At 39.6% G+C, this 19,222-nt stretch overlaps 1 protein-coding gene across 1 annotated transcript in view; it reads left to right on the top strand.

Moving 5' to 3' along the window:
* Window positions 1-19,222, top strand: part of LOC121945193 (low-density lipoprotein receptor class A domain-containing protein 4-like) — a 270,140-nt gene that overhangs the window by 126,991 nt on the left and 123,927 nt on the right. Inside the window, 1 exon segment of the mRNA XM_088084994.1 lies at window positions 2,563-2,703. Within this exon segment, the coding sequence (XP_087941120.1) occupies window positions 2,563-2,703 (141 nt within the window).

Below are 19,222 nucleotides of genomic sequence, written 5' to 3'. Positions count from 1 at the left end.
GGCTACATCAGAGGGAAGCTGCTACTAGCTCAAGACACCAGACTCTCCAACTGAACTGTGGTTAACGTCCGTTGTAAGTGATGTAAGTGATGATTAAAGAAGACAATATCTCCAGGTTTGTTGCATCAATACTGATCATTTTGTTTTGTGGACTGTCCATTGTGAGTCTCGCAATAAGTGTAAAGCTAAATTAGCAGAGTGCTTTTTGGGGGTTTTTAGTTGAACCACAAAGGGACCAACATATTTACAGTATACTGTCCAAAATACTGTATGCTGTCCAAAAACCCAAACAAATTTACAGTATTTTTTGTTTCTTACATTATTTTGCCTCCATGTCAGTGATTTAAATGAGATTAGATGTCCTTTATTATCCTCATGGGAAACACATTCTGCTCAGGTCAGCACAACAAGAAAGACACCACAATAAATAACAACATGAACGTACAGCCTGCAAGCCTAGCAATGGAGGGCAAATTTTTGGGATTGTCTGTCCTTTTGTTAGTCTGTCTCATTCTCGTGAGTGCAATATGACAAGAAAGCCTTAAGGGAATGTCTTCAAATTTGGCACAAATATCCACTTGGACTAAAAAATGAAGCGATTAGATCTTGGTGGCCAAGGATTAAAAGTCAAAGTCATTAGGACTTTCTTTATTACAGAATTTCACACAAATAAAATATATATATATATAAGGACAAAATGTTGACGTGCTGACATTTTATATCCACAAGGTCAAAGGTCAGCTTTGCTGTGACATCATAATGTTCTGCAAAAATGCTTTTCTGACCATAAGTCAATGCCAAGACTTTGGAACAGAAGGGGAGACATCTGGCCACACATTTGGTGACACTAATCTTGGGCACCTACCTTGCTAATTTTATAGATCTGTACTGCCAGGTCGAAGATGTGTGTGAAGCATTTCCATAAGCATGGATGCAAACTGTAACTGCAGCTTGACGGGTTGGCAGAGGCATACAACTACAAGGTGGAAATTTCATTTTTTTCTAGGATATATAAGTGTTTGAGTACCTCTTTGTCATTTAGGTTCCCTGTATTTTCCCCTCTGTGCAGAGACAGTCCCTCTCTGGAGTGTGGGGAGGGCTCAGTGTGAGTGTCGCTCTCTGAGAGTGGCTGCACCAAACTACACACATCACACTCCGGGGCATTCTAACATGGCCTTGCTTTCCAGTGCATCAAACACTTTGTTGTTGTTATTTTCACTTATTATGATTAAAGTTCAGCACGATTATTTATTCCCTGCAGAATTTATATATATTTTTCACTTTCGCATTTATAGGTTTGAGGTGGTTTTTTTTTCACCAGATAGTGCTAATCAGGCATATTAATATTTAGGGGGAGAGAAGCGTTTTGGTAATAACCGTGACAGAAGCACATTATGGTTCGGGGCTGAGGCACATCAAAGGCCTGTTTGAAAAAGCTGTTTATTTATTTGTTGTTTTGAACGAGAAACCACTTTTTGTCTGACCTTGTTTCTGTGTGAACTCACCACATTAACTCTGCTTTGTGTTAAAGCTTACAGGTAAAAAAAAGAAAGAAATCATTTCACATGACCTTGCACATTCTGAGGCGTAGATAACGGGCAGAACTGCACATAACAACCCAGTATTTGAGCATTTTGATGCCTGTGCAGTTTATCAACGCTATTACACATTAGAGTGTGCCTGCATGCACAACTATTGCAGTGACACTGGTGAACATGTGTGGGCGGGCTTTTCTAAAAACATTTTATTTTTATTTTTTATGAACACCTCTTATAAACGTGTTTTTTTTAATCAAAATGTGGATTTTTTTCCAATTCTTTCCATTATTGTTTTTTTTGTTTCAAAGGCTTCACAACTTTGTACAACACAATTTTGCATCTTACCAGAGTTTCAGCTGCAGAAAAAGAAAAAAGGAGCCGATTTATACATTTTACCATCTGTTAAAGGAGCTGTGTGCACCATTCAGACCATTAATACAGCACAAACAACTTCATAATAAGTGATATTATTAATAATATCATTATTCGGGTTGAACCAATTATTCAGATAAAATGAGTATCTGAGAAAAATGTGTCAGTTTTCATACTTGTGATGAAGAAAAAAAAACACATTTGGTCAGGTGTTTTTAATCTCTTTTTAGCCTTTTCCATTGGTGTTTTTGGCTGTGTTGAGTCAAATCATGCCTCGCCAATTTGTGTTCCCTTTGTCAGTTTAAACATGCTGAGCTGAGCGAAGCTGAACCAGAGATGGACCTTCTCTAGAGTAGGTCCAAAAGGACGTCCGACCGCCTCCAAGCAGTATGTTGAGAGCCTGTGTGTAGCTCTCAACATGGCTCAACAATGTCACATACAGCTCATTTAAAAGCCACGACAACTTACAGACCTTGAGTAAAGAAACATTTTGATTTCTCAGGATGAAAAGCAGTACATTATGTTCAGTATTTGCTTCACCCTTGATGTTCAGACTGTATTCAGAAAACTAAGTGTTTGCAATAGTTGTGCTAAGGAATGTTTCTTCTCTCTCTACTTTTGCCCACCACCCTCCCTCCCCCCGGCTGTACAGAGTGCAAGTTCCACTGCACCAATGGGAATTGTTTGCGTCTGGGCTCGCTGATCTGCAACCAGCTGAATAACTGTGGGGACAACAGCGATGAGGAGAACTGCCCCGTGGTCACCCAGCACCCTCCACCGGGCATCTTCAACTGTGAGTGCTGTGGCTACCTCCGTGCCTCCCTCTCTGTACCTCACACCATCACACCGCACACACTGATACAGGCTCACATTTCTATCCTCACATATTCTCCTTTTGTCCGCCCTCTCTGCTTGTTCTCACTTCTGTTTCTCCCTGGGGTCTCTTTGCGAATCCCCGCTGAGCGTATATGATGTGGATGGGTGTGGTACCGCAAAGCCACTTTCTATTAAGTGTAGTGACTTTTCTGGGTATGAACTTTTGTGCCTTTAGATTGAAAAAGTCGTGCACATCATCAGCACCAAACGGACTAATGAAGCTACATTTTGATCCTAAACCTTCATTGGGCATTAAACAAACAACACAATAACCATTACTTCTAGAACAGCCGCAGGCTAGAGAGTAGCAAACAGTCGAATCACAGGAACATTTAAGAGCTGAGATGTTTATTAGCACAATTAAAATCTATGATGAGTAAAACATAAGGAAAGGTAGTACAAAATAAGTAAAATTAATAAGAAACATTAAAAAAAAAGGTTTCGGCACTCGGTCAAGTCTCTATTGGAACTATCTGCCTCATGCACCTGTGTGCCAAGACAGTGCTTACCAGGAGAAGGGCTTTAGTAGGCAAGTTTACATTAACCTTCAAATTGAAATGACGAATATGAAAGGCACCTAATTGAAACACGTCAACTTTCAGAAAACTTCATGAGGTGAAATTTCAGGTGATAAAAAAAGACCTATTTTGCAAAACTGCATTGGAAACACTTTAATGCTTTTATAGGTCACATGATGCTATGGCTATGTGCTTGTCAGTAGGAACCTGCTCCCTCATGATGCAGCAGGAGCTACAAGAAGGTGTTATTGCTTCGCATAACTCTTCAAAAGTTAAGATCATTGGGGAGTTAAAAATCTACAATTCTTCTGAAAAATTGTGGACTACCAGCTTCTAGAAATCTCTCATCCCTCTTTACGTGGATGCTCCCATGTATAACGGGCTTGCCTTTCCATTATCGCTCGCATAACACACCTACATCGCCTACACGGCCTTTGATTAGAAATAATGATGGCTAGTGCAGCGACTGCAATAGAACTATAGCTGCTAATAGCTGAAAATGCAGTTATCTCGCAGTTGTGTTTTATTGACATTTCAAAAACAACATTTTCTTCTTGTTCACTTCTCGTAAAGCCTATTTTCTTCCATTAAATGTCAAGTTATTACGAATTTCTCACCCTGGCAAAGATGACTTGTCCACCTTCTGTTGTGTTAGCATCTCAGGAGCTTTGCTGCAGAAAGGACATCTTAGGACAGTGACATGTTACACAGGTCAGACTGACTGAACATATGAGCGCTTCTGTAGTGTTAAGACTGATGACTGATGTATTGCGTCTCACGTGTTCCCAGTCAAGTCCCAGTTATACTGTGTGAATCTGCAAGTCCTTAAGGATCCGTATAAAACAAATGTCATCATGTTCCCCTTTCTGTGAGGGTCCACAGGGACTGTCCACTTTGGTCTATGAGCCAAACCCCCAAAATGTGGCTGTTGTGGGGGGAATATTTTCATAGTGATTTTTTAAAATCACTCACACAGATCAAGTAATAGTAACTTTTTTATGTGCTTTCACTATTTTCATCCCTCCGTCATTTTAATTTTTTTATATTTCTTTGCCATTTTACACGTACAGTCATCATAAAGAGGGTAACTGTACAGAATTTCATAAAGTTATATATATATATATATATATATATATATATATATATATATAATTGTGAAGGTTAGACTGTAATCTTTCTACCAGTTGCATTTATGACAATTGGGGATAGAAGAATTTAACCTTAAACCTCTTCAAACCTCTAATGCTGCAATTAGGCAAGTTCTGATTGCCTCTGCAAATTTCCTTATAAGTAACCTCATATTGATCTAAACTGTACATACTGTAGATAATTGCATTATGAAGAGCACAAAGAGTGCTTTAAAATGAAGTATTGCATGAATCACAACAATAACAGCATTTCTTATCAGAGTAAAGTTAACTGTGTACAGGCTGTTTCTGATAAACTGTTCATATCTCTGCACTGGACTACTCTTGCAACACAACATTTATATGAGACTGTTCAACAAACAGGTGCAAACATGTCAGTGTATGTAGTCACTTGGTATAGTAAAAACAGAGCTGCACAGGCGTCGACTGTCTGTGTTTGGGTCTGTTTTGGTGTACATTTAGTCCTTTAGAAATGAAGGTAGAAGTAGCTGTTTTAACCCCGTAAAACCTCTTATGGAGGAGTCAGGGTGGATTTGTGGACATATAGAGTGTCTGACTCTGATGCCAGGGACCATAGTTTGCATCCTGTCTCCTACCAACTGTCACATTGGTTTCCTGTAACCATAGCAGCAAGCTCTTCCCTGCTTTATTTTACTTGCTTAAACTTAACCGAATTATAGCAATGGTAGATCAAAAAGCACTCATTTATAAAATCCACTGAAATTGACTCATTGGTGTATAGGTATAGGCATTAGATTATATTTTGTTCTGTGCCGTGCAGACCTAATGCTTAACCCTTTGCAACCTGGATCTACATCACTTTTCTTGTGATTAAAAAAAATGGGAAAAGGCAATCAGAAACTTGGCATGAAATTGCAAAAAAAAAAATGTAATAGGTGACAGGAAAATGACCTCAGCTAAAGAGGGATATAGAGGGAAAATCATTGTATTATCATTTATTATTATGATTATTTTATTTTATTTTTCTTTTGTTCTTTTACTTCTTTTGTTGTTCTTTTTCTTTCTTTTTTTGTGATAATTTCAGGTAATTTTCTTGTAACTGCTAATTTTTGGATCATGTCTTGTTAAGTCATTGCCTTTTTTCCATATTTTTGAAAGAAATCAAGCCAATTTGCTCAGGTTGCAAAGGGTTAAATGTGCACCTAGCAACAGTCTTGCAATAATGTATCACTCACTGTACCAGCATCATGTCAAAGTTGTAGTTTAAAAAAATCTGAGAGTAATGTCATTCTGGTGAGTTCTGGTGAGAGCCTTATTGAGTAGTTGGAGGTAAATATGCCATAAACTGCCAGAGGGAAGGACTCCTATAGAAGCAGAAAAGGATTTATTTCATATCCATCTGTAACATCTTCCTCAAAACTTTTTCCACCTTTTTTCATTTGAGTTTTTGTTTGAATCTCGTTGCTTCTTTCATAAGCACCCCCTCCACACCCCTCCGCCAACCACCTCCTCTTACCTCCCGCTGAGCAGCACTGTCCAGGGAGCGAGATGAGAGTGTTCCCTCGACTATCCGCGATCAATGGAAACAGAGAGAGACAGAAAGCGAGGGAGAGACGGAGAGAGAGAGAGAGAGAGAGGTAGAGGTAGCGAGGGAGAGGGTGAAGGACACCAATGGGCTCCGATGGCTGTCTGCCAGGCCACTTTGATGTGCTGCAGCGTTCTCTTTCAACAACTTTTAGGAGGAGAGGGAAAACTTTTTACAGCAGCACTTTCATCCTTGGCTCTGTGTGTGTGTGTGTGTGTGTGTGTGTGTTTGTTTGTTTGTATGGCAGGTTCCTTACCTTCCTCTCCATCTCTCACTCCCTCCCTCACCTCCGTACCTCAGACGCGCTTCACCTCTCAAACCCACCAACCTTGTTGTTTTGTAAATTTATATCACATTTTTTTCTCTTTCTGCCTTTTTTTCCTCCACAAGGCAATAAGAACAATTTTTTTTTTTTTTTTTTGGGGGGGGGCGGGTGGGGTGTGCTGGGGTGTGCTGGAGTGTGTGTGTGTGTGTGTGTGTGTGTGTGTGTGTGGGGGGGGCAGGGGGGGGCAGGGGGGGCACTCATTTCCAATGGATAGAATCCTGAGCTGAGTACTTAAAATATTTAGCTGTCTAGAGCGAATGTTAATGTAAGTGTCTGCAGCCGGTGTTATGGGAAAGCTGTACAATGATTGTAATTTTCTGAGCCGGTGCACATTTTCTGGTGATGCCTGAGAGACAGTGAGGGGAGGAAGGGAGGAAGAGAGGGATGGAGAGAAGGAGAGAGGAAAGGAAAGAAAAAAGAAGGGTTGAGATTGCCAAAAAAAGAGCGACAGGGGATTGGAGTGAGTGCACCACGGAATTAGAGGGAGAGTAAAGAGGGAGATGGAAGTGAAAGCCAGACAGAGATGTGGAGCTGGACAAGGAGAAAAGAGAGAGAGAGAGGGATGAGAAGGAGGAGGAAAAAGGGAGGAAGAGGACAGGGACATAGAAAATGTTTCTGTGGTAATGGAGTTTGCCATCTTGTTGTAGCCGCTGGCTGTTGCCGTGGCAGTGGCAGACAGATGGATCATGAATACTGTCTAGACACACTGCAGCCTGACACACTGCATCCCCCCCACCACACACACACACACACACACACACACACACACACACACAGCTTATCTAGGGCCGTGATACTGGATTCCCTAAATGCAATGCAGTGGTTATTAATGTTATTAATTACACCTGTGTGCTTCTGGGAGAAATATCTGCTGGAATCAGCCAAAGCACAGTTAGCATTATCCAAAACATGATTTTTAAGAATTGTTTTCAGATTATTTTTCTGGCTTTTGCCTTTATTATTTAAAGGACAGTTTAGTCACAAACTTTTTTAAAATACATTTCATTGGTAGAGAAATGGTAAAACCCTCTGATAGACGTAGAGGGGGATCAATAGAATTAATTTATGGAGAAAAAAAAAGAAAATAATGAAATGTTGAAATTCGAGGTTTGTGCCAGACATTGATGATATGCATATACATTACAGCACACACATACATACATGAACATCTTATCCCCTATCAACTCACACTTAATATTTTTTGGCCTTTCCTTCATTTATAGTAACATTTTCCCATAATTATCCCCTCCAGGCACAAGTGTGTGTTTGAAAGTGTGTGTATCCGTCTGTCTGCATCTAGTCTTGCAAACTACTAGACCAGTCAGCCTAATATTATGTATGTGACTGTATGCTAAACAGGCCTTACTGTAAACAGGCCTTACTGTCTGTTGAAGGAAAATTTTGGCCTTCATCGTGGCATAAATACTGACCTCCACAGAAACATTTGGTTACATTTTGAACCCGACATTCTGCAGATCAGTTCCATAACTGATATCTAATGATCCACTGACGATGGGCATGAAACAAGCAGAAAAATTGTTATCTTCATTGCCATCTTCATTGTAAGGGAGCCAAGAGGGAAATTTTTTTCCGGGCCCAACTGGGACAAGCTTTTGTGTCATGGAATGTTTTGCCTGCCTGTTTTTTCTTTGATACTTGAGCTTCTACCATGAGTAAGTAAACAGGTGATTTCATTAGGTTTCAGTTTTTTTTTGGCCATACTTGTGTTAATAGTTTTCATTTACTACATTGTTGTGCTGAAGCCTACAGACAAATTTAATGCAGCTCAGAGTCAAGTAATGGATGACATGGATGAGCGATTACTGGCTGTGTTTCAGTTATTAAAAATTCATTCATTCATTCATTTATGCATATATTACTATGTAAAATATAAATACAGAGATCTGCATTCTGCTCAGAGCACTCTCTTAGTTTTCAGTTTTGCAGTCAGAGCTTTACATGCAGAGTCCATGGCCTTTACTTGAAAGCTTGTGTCATCAAAAAAATCACATTTTTCAGCAAATGATGAAGGTCTAAAAGTGTGTTGCTCACTTGTTTATGTATTATCAAAAGCCATAGAGTTGTAGACCTTCATCTCAATGCTAAATTAAAAACCAAGGGAGTGATGAGTACACCATGACAAAACCTTTAGATTTTAGTTTACCTTGTTTTAATGATGTTATGTTGTGACTACATTATATTAAAAAATATACAAATGGGAGACTAATTAAAGAAAATGCCTCCCAGTGTGACTTAATCTCATCAAATGCCCCAAAAGCCAAAACATAGCCAATTTTCTCCCTTTAATTTTCAGTGTTAAAGCAACTCCAAAACACAATGGAAGGTCACTGAACTCTTGTTTCATGTTGGTTTACATGTTAACCTGCAACAGTGAACAGTGAGCATGTGCCAAAGATTTTGGCAGCTTTGTATCCTCTGTGTGCCACGCACACATCTCACATACACAAGTTGATCACTCAGAGGTCCTCTGCACAGGAAAAATACAGTCTATGTCTCCAGCATTACATATGCACATGCTGTTCAGACGGATGTCTTTTAATCATTTCAGAGGAGGAGGACACAATGAGACAACATCATTAAAAGAGCTCATCAATCAAACAAATGAAAATAATGTTTAAGACATGATGCAAATATGACATTTTGGTTTGTCTTTATGCATTCTATGAGGAAGGTTACAGTCTCCTCATTGCTCCACACAGATCTGATGGCCATTCATCATCCCTTCAGTGGATGTTAAGCTCTCATGCATCATGCGCTTCATGATTAATCTATACATCAGCACAGTGTAAACGTTTTTTTTTTTCAGTATTGACAATGTTTTTTTTTATATTTACAGTTTTTCCACTAAGATTTTTAATGCTCAAATTTAAAAGAGAGAGTGGTTGAGAATGCGGTGGCCATTCTAAAATCAAATTTAGGCTTAACTAAGATTATATCATAGCTTTCTACAAGTGCAGCATACTGATACTCATTAGACATGTTGAAAACTTTTAGCCACCAAACCCTCTACCTACAGACTTGTCAATGGTGTAAGCTAGTTATAACGAGCCCCAGTGCACGCTATCATAATCACATGATCAAATAGACTTGACATAACATCAACATGCATTTTACCCAAAATCATCATCACATATCCATATATGACAAAAATACCAATTAAAATAAAGAATTATTCATTTAATTGAATATATCTTTAAAGGTTATTTTTTATATTTTGTTGAATAATCATACTTTATTTAACATTTTGCCATAAGTTGCTATTATTGCTGCTATTTTACAGAAAAAAAGAAAAAACCATGATGGAGACAGTTTTGCCTTTTCAATGCCATCTATTGCAACCACTTATTATAAGTATAAGTTTTGCTTTAAGCACAGGCATATTTCTAAGGTGGCAATTCTGAATGAGTTAAAAGTCGTCTTTTCTTCCCAACATGTTGTTGGGGGGCCCACTCTCTCTATGGGCCCACACCCCATTGGACCCAGTGCAACCTCCCTGCCTGCATATTTACTCCCCTGAGACTTGTATATTATTAAAAATTATCTCCTGCTTCTGTCCAGCTTTATAACTGTATGTTCTTGTCAAAAACCCTGTGTGAAGCTCCATAGCCACAAATATCAAGCAGGACCACTACTACTACAAATATCTGCCAAAAAGCAGGGAAGACCCATGTAGTGATCTCTGAAAGAGAATCGGCTGTCTAAAGCTCCATTTAGCCAACAAAAACGCATATGAGGTTTGTGCGTTTTTCAGAAGGGATACTATTATAGATCAAGAGGGAAATGCTACATGCTGGCGTTTCACTTCAGCCAGGCTTGTCTCAGCTTTCTTACCTTGTTAGGCTCTGCTGAAGTGTGAGGAGGGGACAGGAAAGGAGACCAGAGGATGGTTTGGATCGATGGTCAACTCTAGCTTAGCCATTGATCCCAGTCCAGTGTGAACGACACTTCAATAGCATCTAGCAAGCCTCCAGGCTCGCTGATTGATTCTGTTTGTGTTGGAGATTCCTAACTCTGTGAAGGCTCATTATCGACTACTCCATTCCAGACTGTCTGAGTGCCTTAGACGGGGCTGTTGTGTACCATTGATACCACTTTTAACACTTTTTTTATGATTCAGTACAGTTGATTTTTCTCACCATTCCAGAGAAAGAATCTAAGAAGGATGTAAGGTCACTGCTGTGGCAGCAAAGCACCGAACTTTGTTCCTGCTTCTTTTTTCCCCATCTGGGTTGTAGTTGAGACTCTGCTGTATGATTTTTTGTTGCTGTTAATATGTATATAAATTCAGTGTGTCAGCACTTGTTCATGCTGTGATCAGTGACTTTCATATCAGTTTAACAAAGGTGCTCTGGGTGTTGTCTCCAATTTCCTACTTTAGTAAGAGTACAGTCTTAAACCCCACTTTATTTTTTTGAGCATGGAAAAACCCACAAAAAATAGGCATCAACTGCTGTCCCATTGAGGGTAGACCAGAACTGTGTACATGGCTCTGCAGCAGACGAGCATGCCTTTCTGTGTGTGTGTGTGTGTGTGTGTGTGTGTGTTTTCAATGTGTCTTTGACATCATGTAAAGCAGCATGGATGACAGTGAAAATGTTATGATGGTTACTTTTACAGTACATAACTAAATTTGGAACAATGTTTTCATTTCCATCAAATCCAATTGGAGATGATAAATGCTCGGGCCTACTGCATTGTCATTTGACACAGGTGTGAAAGCCAATTGTAATCTTTCTCATTACATACAAAAGCCATATGTTAGCAGGTGTCATTGTTTTTTTGTGCAATAGTAAATGGCCTTTACTTTGGTAAGACTGTACTTTGGTAAAATGTCTTTGTGATATCTTTTTTTTATATTTATAACAATAGTCATCACTTCAAAGCTGGATTATAAGAATTTTGCCAGTTTGGAAGAAGCAGAATAATTGTTTTGTTGTTTTTATTGTTTTAATTGTTTGCGCCTTTGCAACAGAAGCAGATTTTTGCCCCAGACATCCAGACAAGTTAGTGTGTGCATTTTCGTAGGTATCATATGACCTGTTCCATGAGAATATGTTGAATTTAGATAATGCTGGAGCTTTAATGAAGTCTGTTTCCAGTATATTGTTAAGAAATTACTCTAATACATTTCAAATACATACTCATCGTGTTAATTGTCTACGCCAATCATTTGCGTAAGATGCTACAAGCAACTATTGATGCACTGGGCTACAGTTCACCAGTTAACAGGGTCAACCTAAACCCTGGCAGCATCTATGGCTGTAAGCTATTAACAGGTTGTCTCCCAAAGGACTGAGGACATGACAGTTCTCTTGACAGAGTAAAACAGAAGCGTAATTCATGTTGACATAGCAACTATATCATCAGGCTGTAAACTGTGCTAACTAGTAAGCCAACAACACAAAATGCTCTACAATGTCCTTTTAGAATGTAACTGTAGTTATCGGATTTATTAATTATAACACAAGACTCATACGTAGTGGTCTTGTGCCTTGTATTTTCATAAAGCATTGAGAAAGTCTGGAGTGATTTCTCTCATGATAAAAAAAAGGCCATGAGTTGTGTTTCTAAATTCTAATTAAGCTGTATTTTAAGATTATCTTCATTCTGAACTTGGACTTCATTCTGAAGTCCAAATCAAACTTGTATGAAAAGAACCCCAAATCATTGTGGAGCTACTTCATAAAAATCCCAGTCTGAACCATCCAAAATGCTCTTGGTGTTGTATCATCATTGAAGTTTCTGCTAAGTGCTTCTTATTGTCTGGCTTTTGTGATATGGCCACCAGATTAGATTAGTTTGTTTTATGTTTTTCAAGCTCTGGAAGTGATGTTATCCCCTACTCAGCTGACATGTCCAGACACCCACGATAATTTGATTTTTCAACCTCGAGTGGGTTCGGCCGTATGCCCTGATTGAAGCTGAAACTATTTATCAACTCCCATTATTAGATCCAGCCTAGTGGTCGCGGCTGTCCCAGTGTTGGCTCTGAAGATCACAGAGCTATATTATCATGATTTCTGCTCTTACCCAGCCTTAAAAGCATCTCAAAAGCATTCCTCATCCGTCTTCTATGCTTTTTTCCTTACCCCGGGGCTCTCCAACTGTCTCTGTCTCTATTTCCTCCCTGCTTTTCATCACTTAGCCTAATCTCATGGTTGAACAAGCCTCCGGTCAGCTGTCTTCTCTCCTCCCCCCACCCCTCATCTATTTCTCATTCTCTCATCCCGTCTGCCTTCCTCTTTCGCCTCCTTATCTTCCTTTTCACTCAGTTTTGACCCTAAAGCCCATGTTGGGTGACTTGCTGCGTAATTATGGTGTCAACATGGTGGAGTCTCACTCTGTGCAGCTGTTGTCATTACCAGGACTTGATCTCCACTGTGACTCAGAGGTCAATTAGGCAGCAAATGAATGTAGCTGCAGGATGTTGCTAATTGAATGGTTGGGTTTCGGCATTGGCAGCGGAGGGATGGATGATGAGCTGGCCATCGCTGTAGTGACAGTACTGACCTGTAGACAACAGAAATGCATGGGGAATAGTTGTCTGTGTGCATTTGTATGTCTTAACATGCAGTTTGTATGATATTTAATAACTTAATGGGACTTTGGTTATTTTTTAACATTGCAATTTAAATTGCTGTACAGAGCTCTAGCCACACAAAATGCTAAAAAATGTAATCTACAGTCAGATTTTGAAAGAATTCATCACCTTACACATTTTGTTGCCTACACTGTTTAGACAAAGTTCAAATTTGACTACAGGAATACAGTGTAAAGACAGAGTAGTAAATGCAGACAGTACATCAGGGTGATTTAAAATATGTAAAACCTATTGGTGGTGAGCACAATAGGCCCATATAGTGTTTATTTTAAACACAAACATGGAAATAACTCAAACATTGAACAGTTTCATTGTATTTTGCATTTTTTAGTGCGACCAAAAGTTACACAACTTTTTTTAAAATGACCAAAATGTTACAATTAAACTTTTATGAATGAAAGCACACTTGAAAAACAGCAGTCACAGCTACGCCCATACTCTATAAATCTGGCGTTAACGCTATATTAACATTACCTTACCAGCGACTTGTTGCTGTAGGACACCCACGTGTCACTCAAAGTGGCCATGCTCTTAATGATGCATAACTTTAAGCATTTATACCATTTCAATGGGTGAGTTATGTAAAAATATTTTTTGTCATGAATGGGATACTTAGCTTCAGAGACCAAAACCATTTTAACGCCTCCGCACAGGTGACAACTGTGGCAGAGGCATTATGTTCTCAGGTCATCCATCTTCACAGCCGTATGTACCATTTTAATGATCATGATATCACCAGAACGCCTTAAGAGAATTTCTTCAAATTTGGCACAATCGTTTACTTGGACTCAACCATGCATCGATTTTGTTGGTAAAAGTTCAAGGTCACTGTGTCCTTGTGTTCTTATTTTTGTGAGTGCAATATCTCAAGAAGACCTTACGGAAATATCCTCAAATATGGCACAAACATCCATCCACAGACATGGATGTAGCTGCAACATGACTAGTTTGCAGAAGCATACAACAGTAACACAGCAATCTTAGTTTAAATCAGGCCATAAACATGATTATTTTTGCTGTAAAGTTGTGCATTTTAACATGGGGGTCTATGGGGATTGACTCGCTTCTGGAACACTTCTGCTTTGGTTTTATTTTTCAGCACCAGCGGCTGCCACTTGGTCTCAAGCCAAAAAAATAAACCAACAATCCTCAAGTAACTACTTCCAGGTTATAGTGTCCAACTTAAAAAATCAATTTAAAGCCTCTGTAGGAGTTTTACTAACTTTTCACAAACAAAAAACAGCATCCCGTTGTGTGTGTTTGTTCTCAAAGTTAGAAACTGATCCATGTTAAGAAATTGTGGCCTGAGCTGTCTCCCTGTGATTGGCTGACAGACCTGATTTTGCCTCCCATGCATACAAATTGCATCTCAATATAAGATAAGATGAGACTGAATAATACAAGATAAAATGGAAAGAGTGCAAATACAGTGATACCAAATTCAAATTCTACATAATGCCAAAAAATAGGTTGATGGTAAGGATCATAGAAATACACAAGAATTTGCCTATATTGTTATGTATTCACAAAAAAAAATCTGAAGAACAGGTATGTGTATATGGTACATTTTGAATGTTCATGATAATGTCCATGATATTGCACATTATGTCTTGTAAATCAAAGAGTTTTAGTGATTGTAATCCATGGGAGACAGTAATCCAGAGAGAGGGAGAGATTAAACAAACAGAGCTGAAATTGAGGTTGGAGCCACCTCAGCACCCCACATCACTGTTGCCCATTAATATTAAAAAAGGAAATAACAGTTTTATTATTGCAGAAAATGTAACATAACTCTTCATTCCTCCATTGTGATTTTTCACACAGCTCCCTTTACCTTGTTTTCTCTCCTTCTCATGTGTTAGTTTGAACTGCTGCCATGATGATGGCCAGTGATGGACGTGTGATATTTAGATCCCGCTTTATTTTTTTATACCTATGTGCGAGCACATGCTCTGACACTTCAGAACAAAGCACATTATTCTATAAGTAGCTCTTCGCATGTATGGTATGTGGTTTGAGGTTTAGCTGCAAATGTTTGTCACCTCATTTGACTGTAGTCCCCACAGAGAGGACATGAAGGTAGATGATCAACCAGCGAGCTGAGAGAGAGCTGAGATCACGTTCACATAAAGTAATGATTAATTAGGTCTGCATGTCATTACTGTTAACTGTAGGACTGAACTCCCAATTTTCAAAAAGAAAACAGTTTTGTGTGTGTGTGTGTGTGTGTGTGTGTGTGTGCGCGTGTGCGCGCGTGCGTGTGTGTGTGTGCGCGCGTGCGTGCATGCGTGCGTGCATGTGTGCGTGTGTGTAAGAGAGAGAGGGAGAGAGAGTGGTGGGAGGGATTTCCAGCTCATTAAGATTCAGATGAGTGAAGTTGTCCGGTTGTTGTCTGGAGGCTCTCTGTGAAGCCGCCTGGTTTCCATGTGGTTAAAGGATTTACTGTGAGCAGACACAACATGAGAAACACTAGGTGAAGCACTGGATAAACACGTTCATCAGGACCTCCCTCTCCCTTACACTTCCCTTTCTTATTCACACTCTCTGTAGTTGCTGCTTTTATCTGCGTTTTATGCTGTCTTTCACTCTCTGTCTTTGTCTCTCACCCTCTCTTCCTAAAACCCGACGGCGGTCTTTGAAGCCCGTTTAATGTTTTTTTTTCTGCCGGCGCTCAGGTCAGAGATGAGTGGCGCCTGGCTGTAAGTCTGCCAGGCCAATTAAAGCTGACAGCAGCTGCAGATGCTTAAGACTGCGGCTGCCGTCGCCCTCGTCACACCGACTGCTTAACAGCGACAACTTGAACTCCTGTCCTTCCATATGGCCAACTCCAAAGGCGGGCCCGCCTGTTGAGTCAGAAAGGGGAGAGCCGGCAGAGATGGCTTAAGTGATCGTTGAATCCTTTTTAGATATTCATGAGAGCTTAATATTGGAGATGTGTTTTGTTTTATTTTGTGAGAGACTGGTCAATGTTTGAGGGTGTTGGAGTGTCTAGTGGATTGAGTGCACTCCAAAGAATCTCGAAAATGATGCACATCTCTAAATAGGCAAGTAAAGAAAAATAGGCTTATGTTGCTTGAATGCCATTCATTGTTGAGGTTATTGGAGGGTTTTGAGAGCGTTTCAGAAGCTTTAAGTGTTAGAGAATTTTTAATCAATGGATGACCATGTGTATTCAAAACTCAAAGCAAAACATAGAAAACTAAAGAATAGGTTAAGTTCTTTTGCATAGAAATAGCATTAAAAGGGGCACTTTTACACACCAGTATAAGTTAACTTGTCATGAAGAGTACTACACAGCCTGTGAAAACAGAAATATGCTGTCCTCTATGGCTCTGATTGGAGAGTTCCAAGTAATTTTTTAACAAAAAACCTAGGTCAAAATTCCAGGATATGGAGTTTGAAAAATGAGGGCATTTACGAGGCACAGAGGGTCAAACACAAGGCACGTCTAAAATGCATTATGGTAATAATAGGATACAGTGTTTTTTGGAGCCTGGACCATATAAAGGACAAAATTATTACATCTTGGCATCTGCTGCTTTCATTTTGCTGATTTGCTTTTAAATTGGACCCTTGTGAGTCCCCCAACTTAAAGGGGATGTTTGGTATTTTCCAACATGGACAAATTTTTCCAATGTTTTTGTGTCTTAGTGACTGAAGGGAGCAACACATTTTTGAAATTAGTCCATTAATGCGCAAGAGGGCTGCAGCTGGCAAACTGTATTCAAACTATTCATACATTTCCTACAAAAAGTAGTGCACCCAAATTTGTAAATACCCCACATTATTTGAAAGTCTGTGATCACGGATGCAATGAGCTGATGGGAGTAAAACAGGCGGCAGTCCTGAGCGGTCTTATAAGGAGGCAGGTTGGAGTGGTGGAGGGGGTCAGAAAAATCCAGACTTTTCCCTGGAGACATGGTTCAGAACTGTATAAACTTAAGTATTTGTAGGATACCGCTTTACCATGTTTCTTTTCCTAAACCTAACCACAGTGACTTTAATTGCCTAAACGTAACCTCCGCAACGATACGTTAATTATGTAACTGCAAGTTAAGAACGTAATGTTATTTGTGAAGCGCAAATTCGTATGATATCATACAAACTGCTGTGCATACATCTTCATAGGATGTCATATGAGAATATATTTCAGTAAAACAGGCTACAAGTCACCAGTAGGGGCATGTTCACACCATCAATTTATGTCCAGTAAGTGTTTGTTTTTGCCACTGACAGGCTCAGAGTGTTATTTCAAGTGTCTGACAGCTAATTAAAAGGATCCTCACAGAGATAGACTTTTTTTTTTTTTCGAAGAATAAGTTCCTTTTTTTTTACCGGTAAGAGCCCCAAAATTGCTATCACCAATCCCATCAGGCTCCATTTAAATAAAGAGTAATTTTATAGTCATAAAACGCACTTCATTCAGAATCAACAGAAAAAAATAAAATTCACAAAAAACATCATGATTTGTCTTTCTACTGTTCAAACAATCATCAACTACTTTGGTTGAAATACACCCTTAATTCACCCAGTAATGTGTGAAAATATGTGGCTCTATACACATACACACTGAAATGACTGTTTATTTAAATAGAGTCTGGTGGATTTGGCGATAGTGATTTTAGGCTGTTTCTGGTTTAAAAAAATCAAAGGAAAGAAATGGTCTATCTCTGTAGGGATCTTTTCTACAAGTTGTAAGAGACTCAATATAAAAATCTGGCAAAATTAGCACTATTATTGGACGTAAATTGACAGCGTGAACCTACCCAGAGTGGTTACAATGCAGCTTGTTTCAATGCAGGCTGCAGCTCTGTCTCTTCATACTGGACCAGTTTTATTGTTCACATTAGTCACTTAGACACGAAAATACCAAGTTGGAAAATACACAACTTAGTAGTACCCCTTTAATTAGTTCTGTTTCAATATAAAACTTGGGTCACAGAAGTTTTGTATACGTAAATAAAATAAATGTAGTCAAACAACACAAGCCTAACCTTTAAAGTTTACTTAAAAATTCACTTTTTCTGCTGGACTTCTTTATGATGAATGGATGAGTAATGTATTATCATTCTTAATGTCACCGTGCTTTTGAAGCTCTGAATACAGACATGAATAATAGCCAGCAAACAATGAACTTTGTGTGATTTTTCACGTCTTGTCAGCCCAGAAATCTTCAACAGATTGGCGGCGGGTGATTGAGAGGGTTGTTTTTTTTCATCCTCCTCTAACATGTGAAGCATCATGTGGTGAAAGTCGCTGATTGGATGACATCTTCTGCAGCTGACGCCTCACTGGAGCCACAGTTGCTCATCATTTTATCCGTGTACATTTCCAGCTCTAGGTTTTGTGAATATTTTTTTATATTTTTGAGTTTAATGTAGATGCTGGGCATTAAGCGAGGCGAAAATGAAAGTTGGAAAGAAAACATTTGAGTCGCAGGTGAAGCTGAAATTGTTACCCAGTGGCACAAATGAAGGATCAAGTCTCTCTTTCGGGAGAACTCTGCCTCATAACCTCTCAGCCCTCTTTCTACTGCAGGCTCGCCGTACTGCTGATTGTGTTTTTTGGCTTCCAGGGTTGGGAATTCAAATATTCTTTTCAGATATTGGAAGAAAGAACAGTCTCCAGCGGCGGCTGCTGCAGTCTGTATCTGGTATGTGGGTCTACTTGAGTGAGAAAACACTCCTCTCTGGTGTTTTCCTTTCAGCATAGTTTACATTCCAGCATAGATGTAGGATGGAGGATTTTGTCTCCAGCTACCACTGTAAGAAAACAAAATGTGTTGTGATGTTACTGTCCGGCCGGTCCCTCCTGAGTCGTTAGTATGCATAACAGGCACACTCCGGTGAACAGGTCGAGGTTGGAGGTCAAGGGTGAGTGGAGCTAATGCTTTCATGCTCTTGATTCAGCTCCTCTCGGGTGTAATACCCGCCTGTCAATTTGTTTGAGCTGCGGATTTACATAATGAATTTATATTAGCCAGTGTTCTCCACACACTCCCTCCTTCACTCCCCTCTCTCTCTTCAGTTCCTCTCTCTCTCTCTCAGTGTTGCAATTACTCCCCTTGCTCGCTCGCTCTCTCTACACTTCCCCTCGTTCTCTCCACCTCCCCTCTCCGCTCCCCTCATCCTCCTCTCATCAAGTTTACCAAGTGCCCAGAGAGCAGAGTGTTTAAATGCAAACGAGCCTCATTTCCAAACTGACGCCACAGCCCAAGTATGCCTCGCATACAACAGCCCGAGCCCCGCTGAGAGGCTCCGACAAGAGATGGATGGAT

Source organism: Plectropomus leopardus, chromosome 11, assembly GCF_026936395.1.
Source record: "Plectropomus leopardus strain MGB_pleo_1.0 chromosome 11, ASM2693639v1, whole genome shotgun sequence".
NCBI lineage: Eukaryota > Metazoa > Chordata > Actinopteri > Perciformes > Serranidae > Plectropomus > Plectropomus leopardus.
The sequence above is the reverse complement of the archived record's forward strand: the minus strand, read 5'-3'. Positions and strand labels throughout refer to the sequence as shown.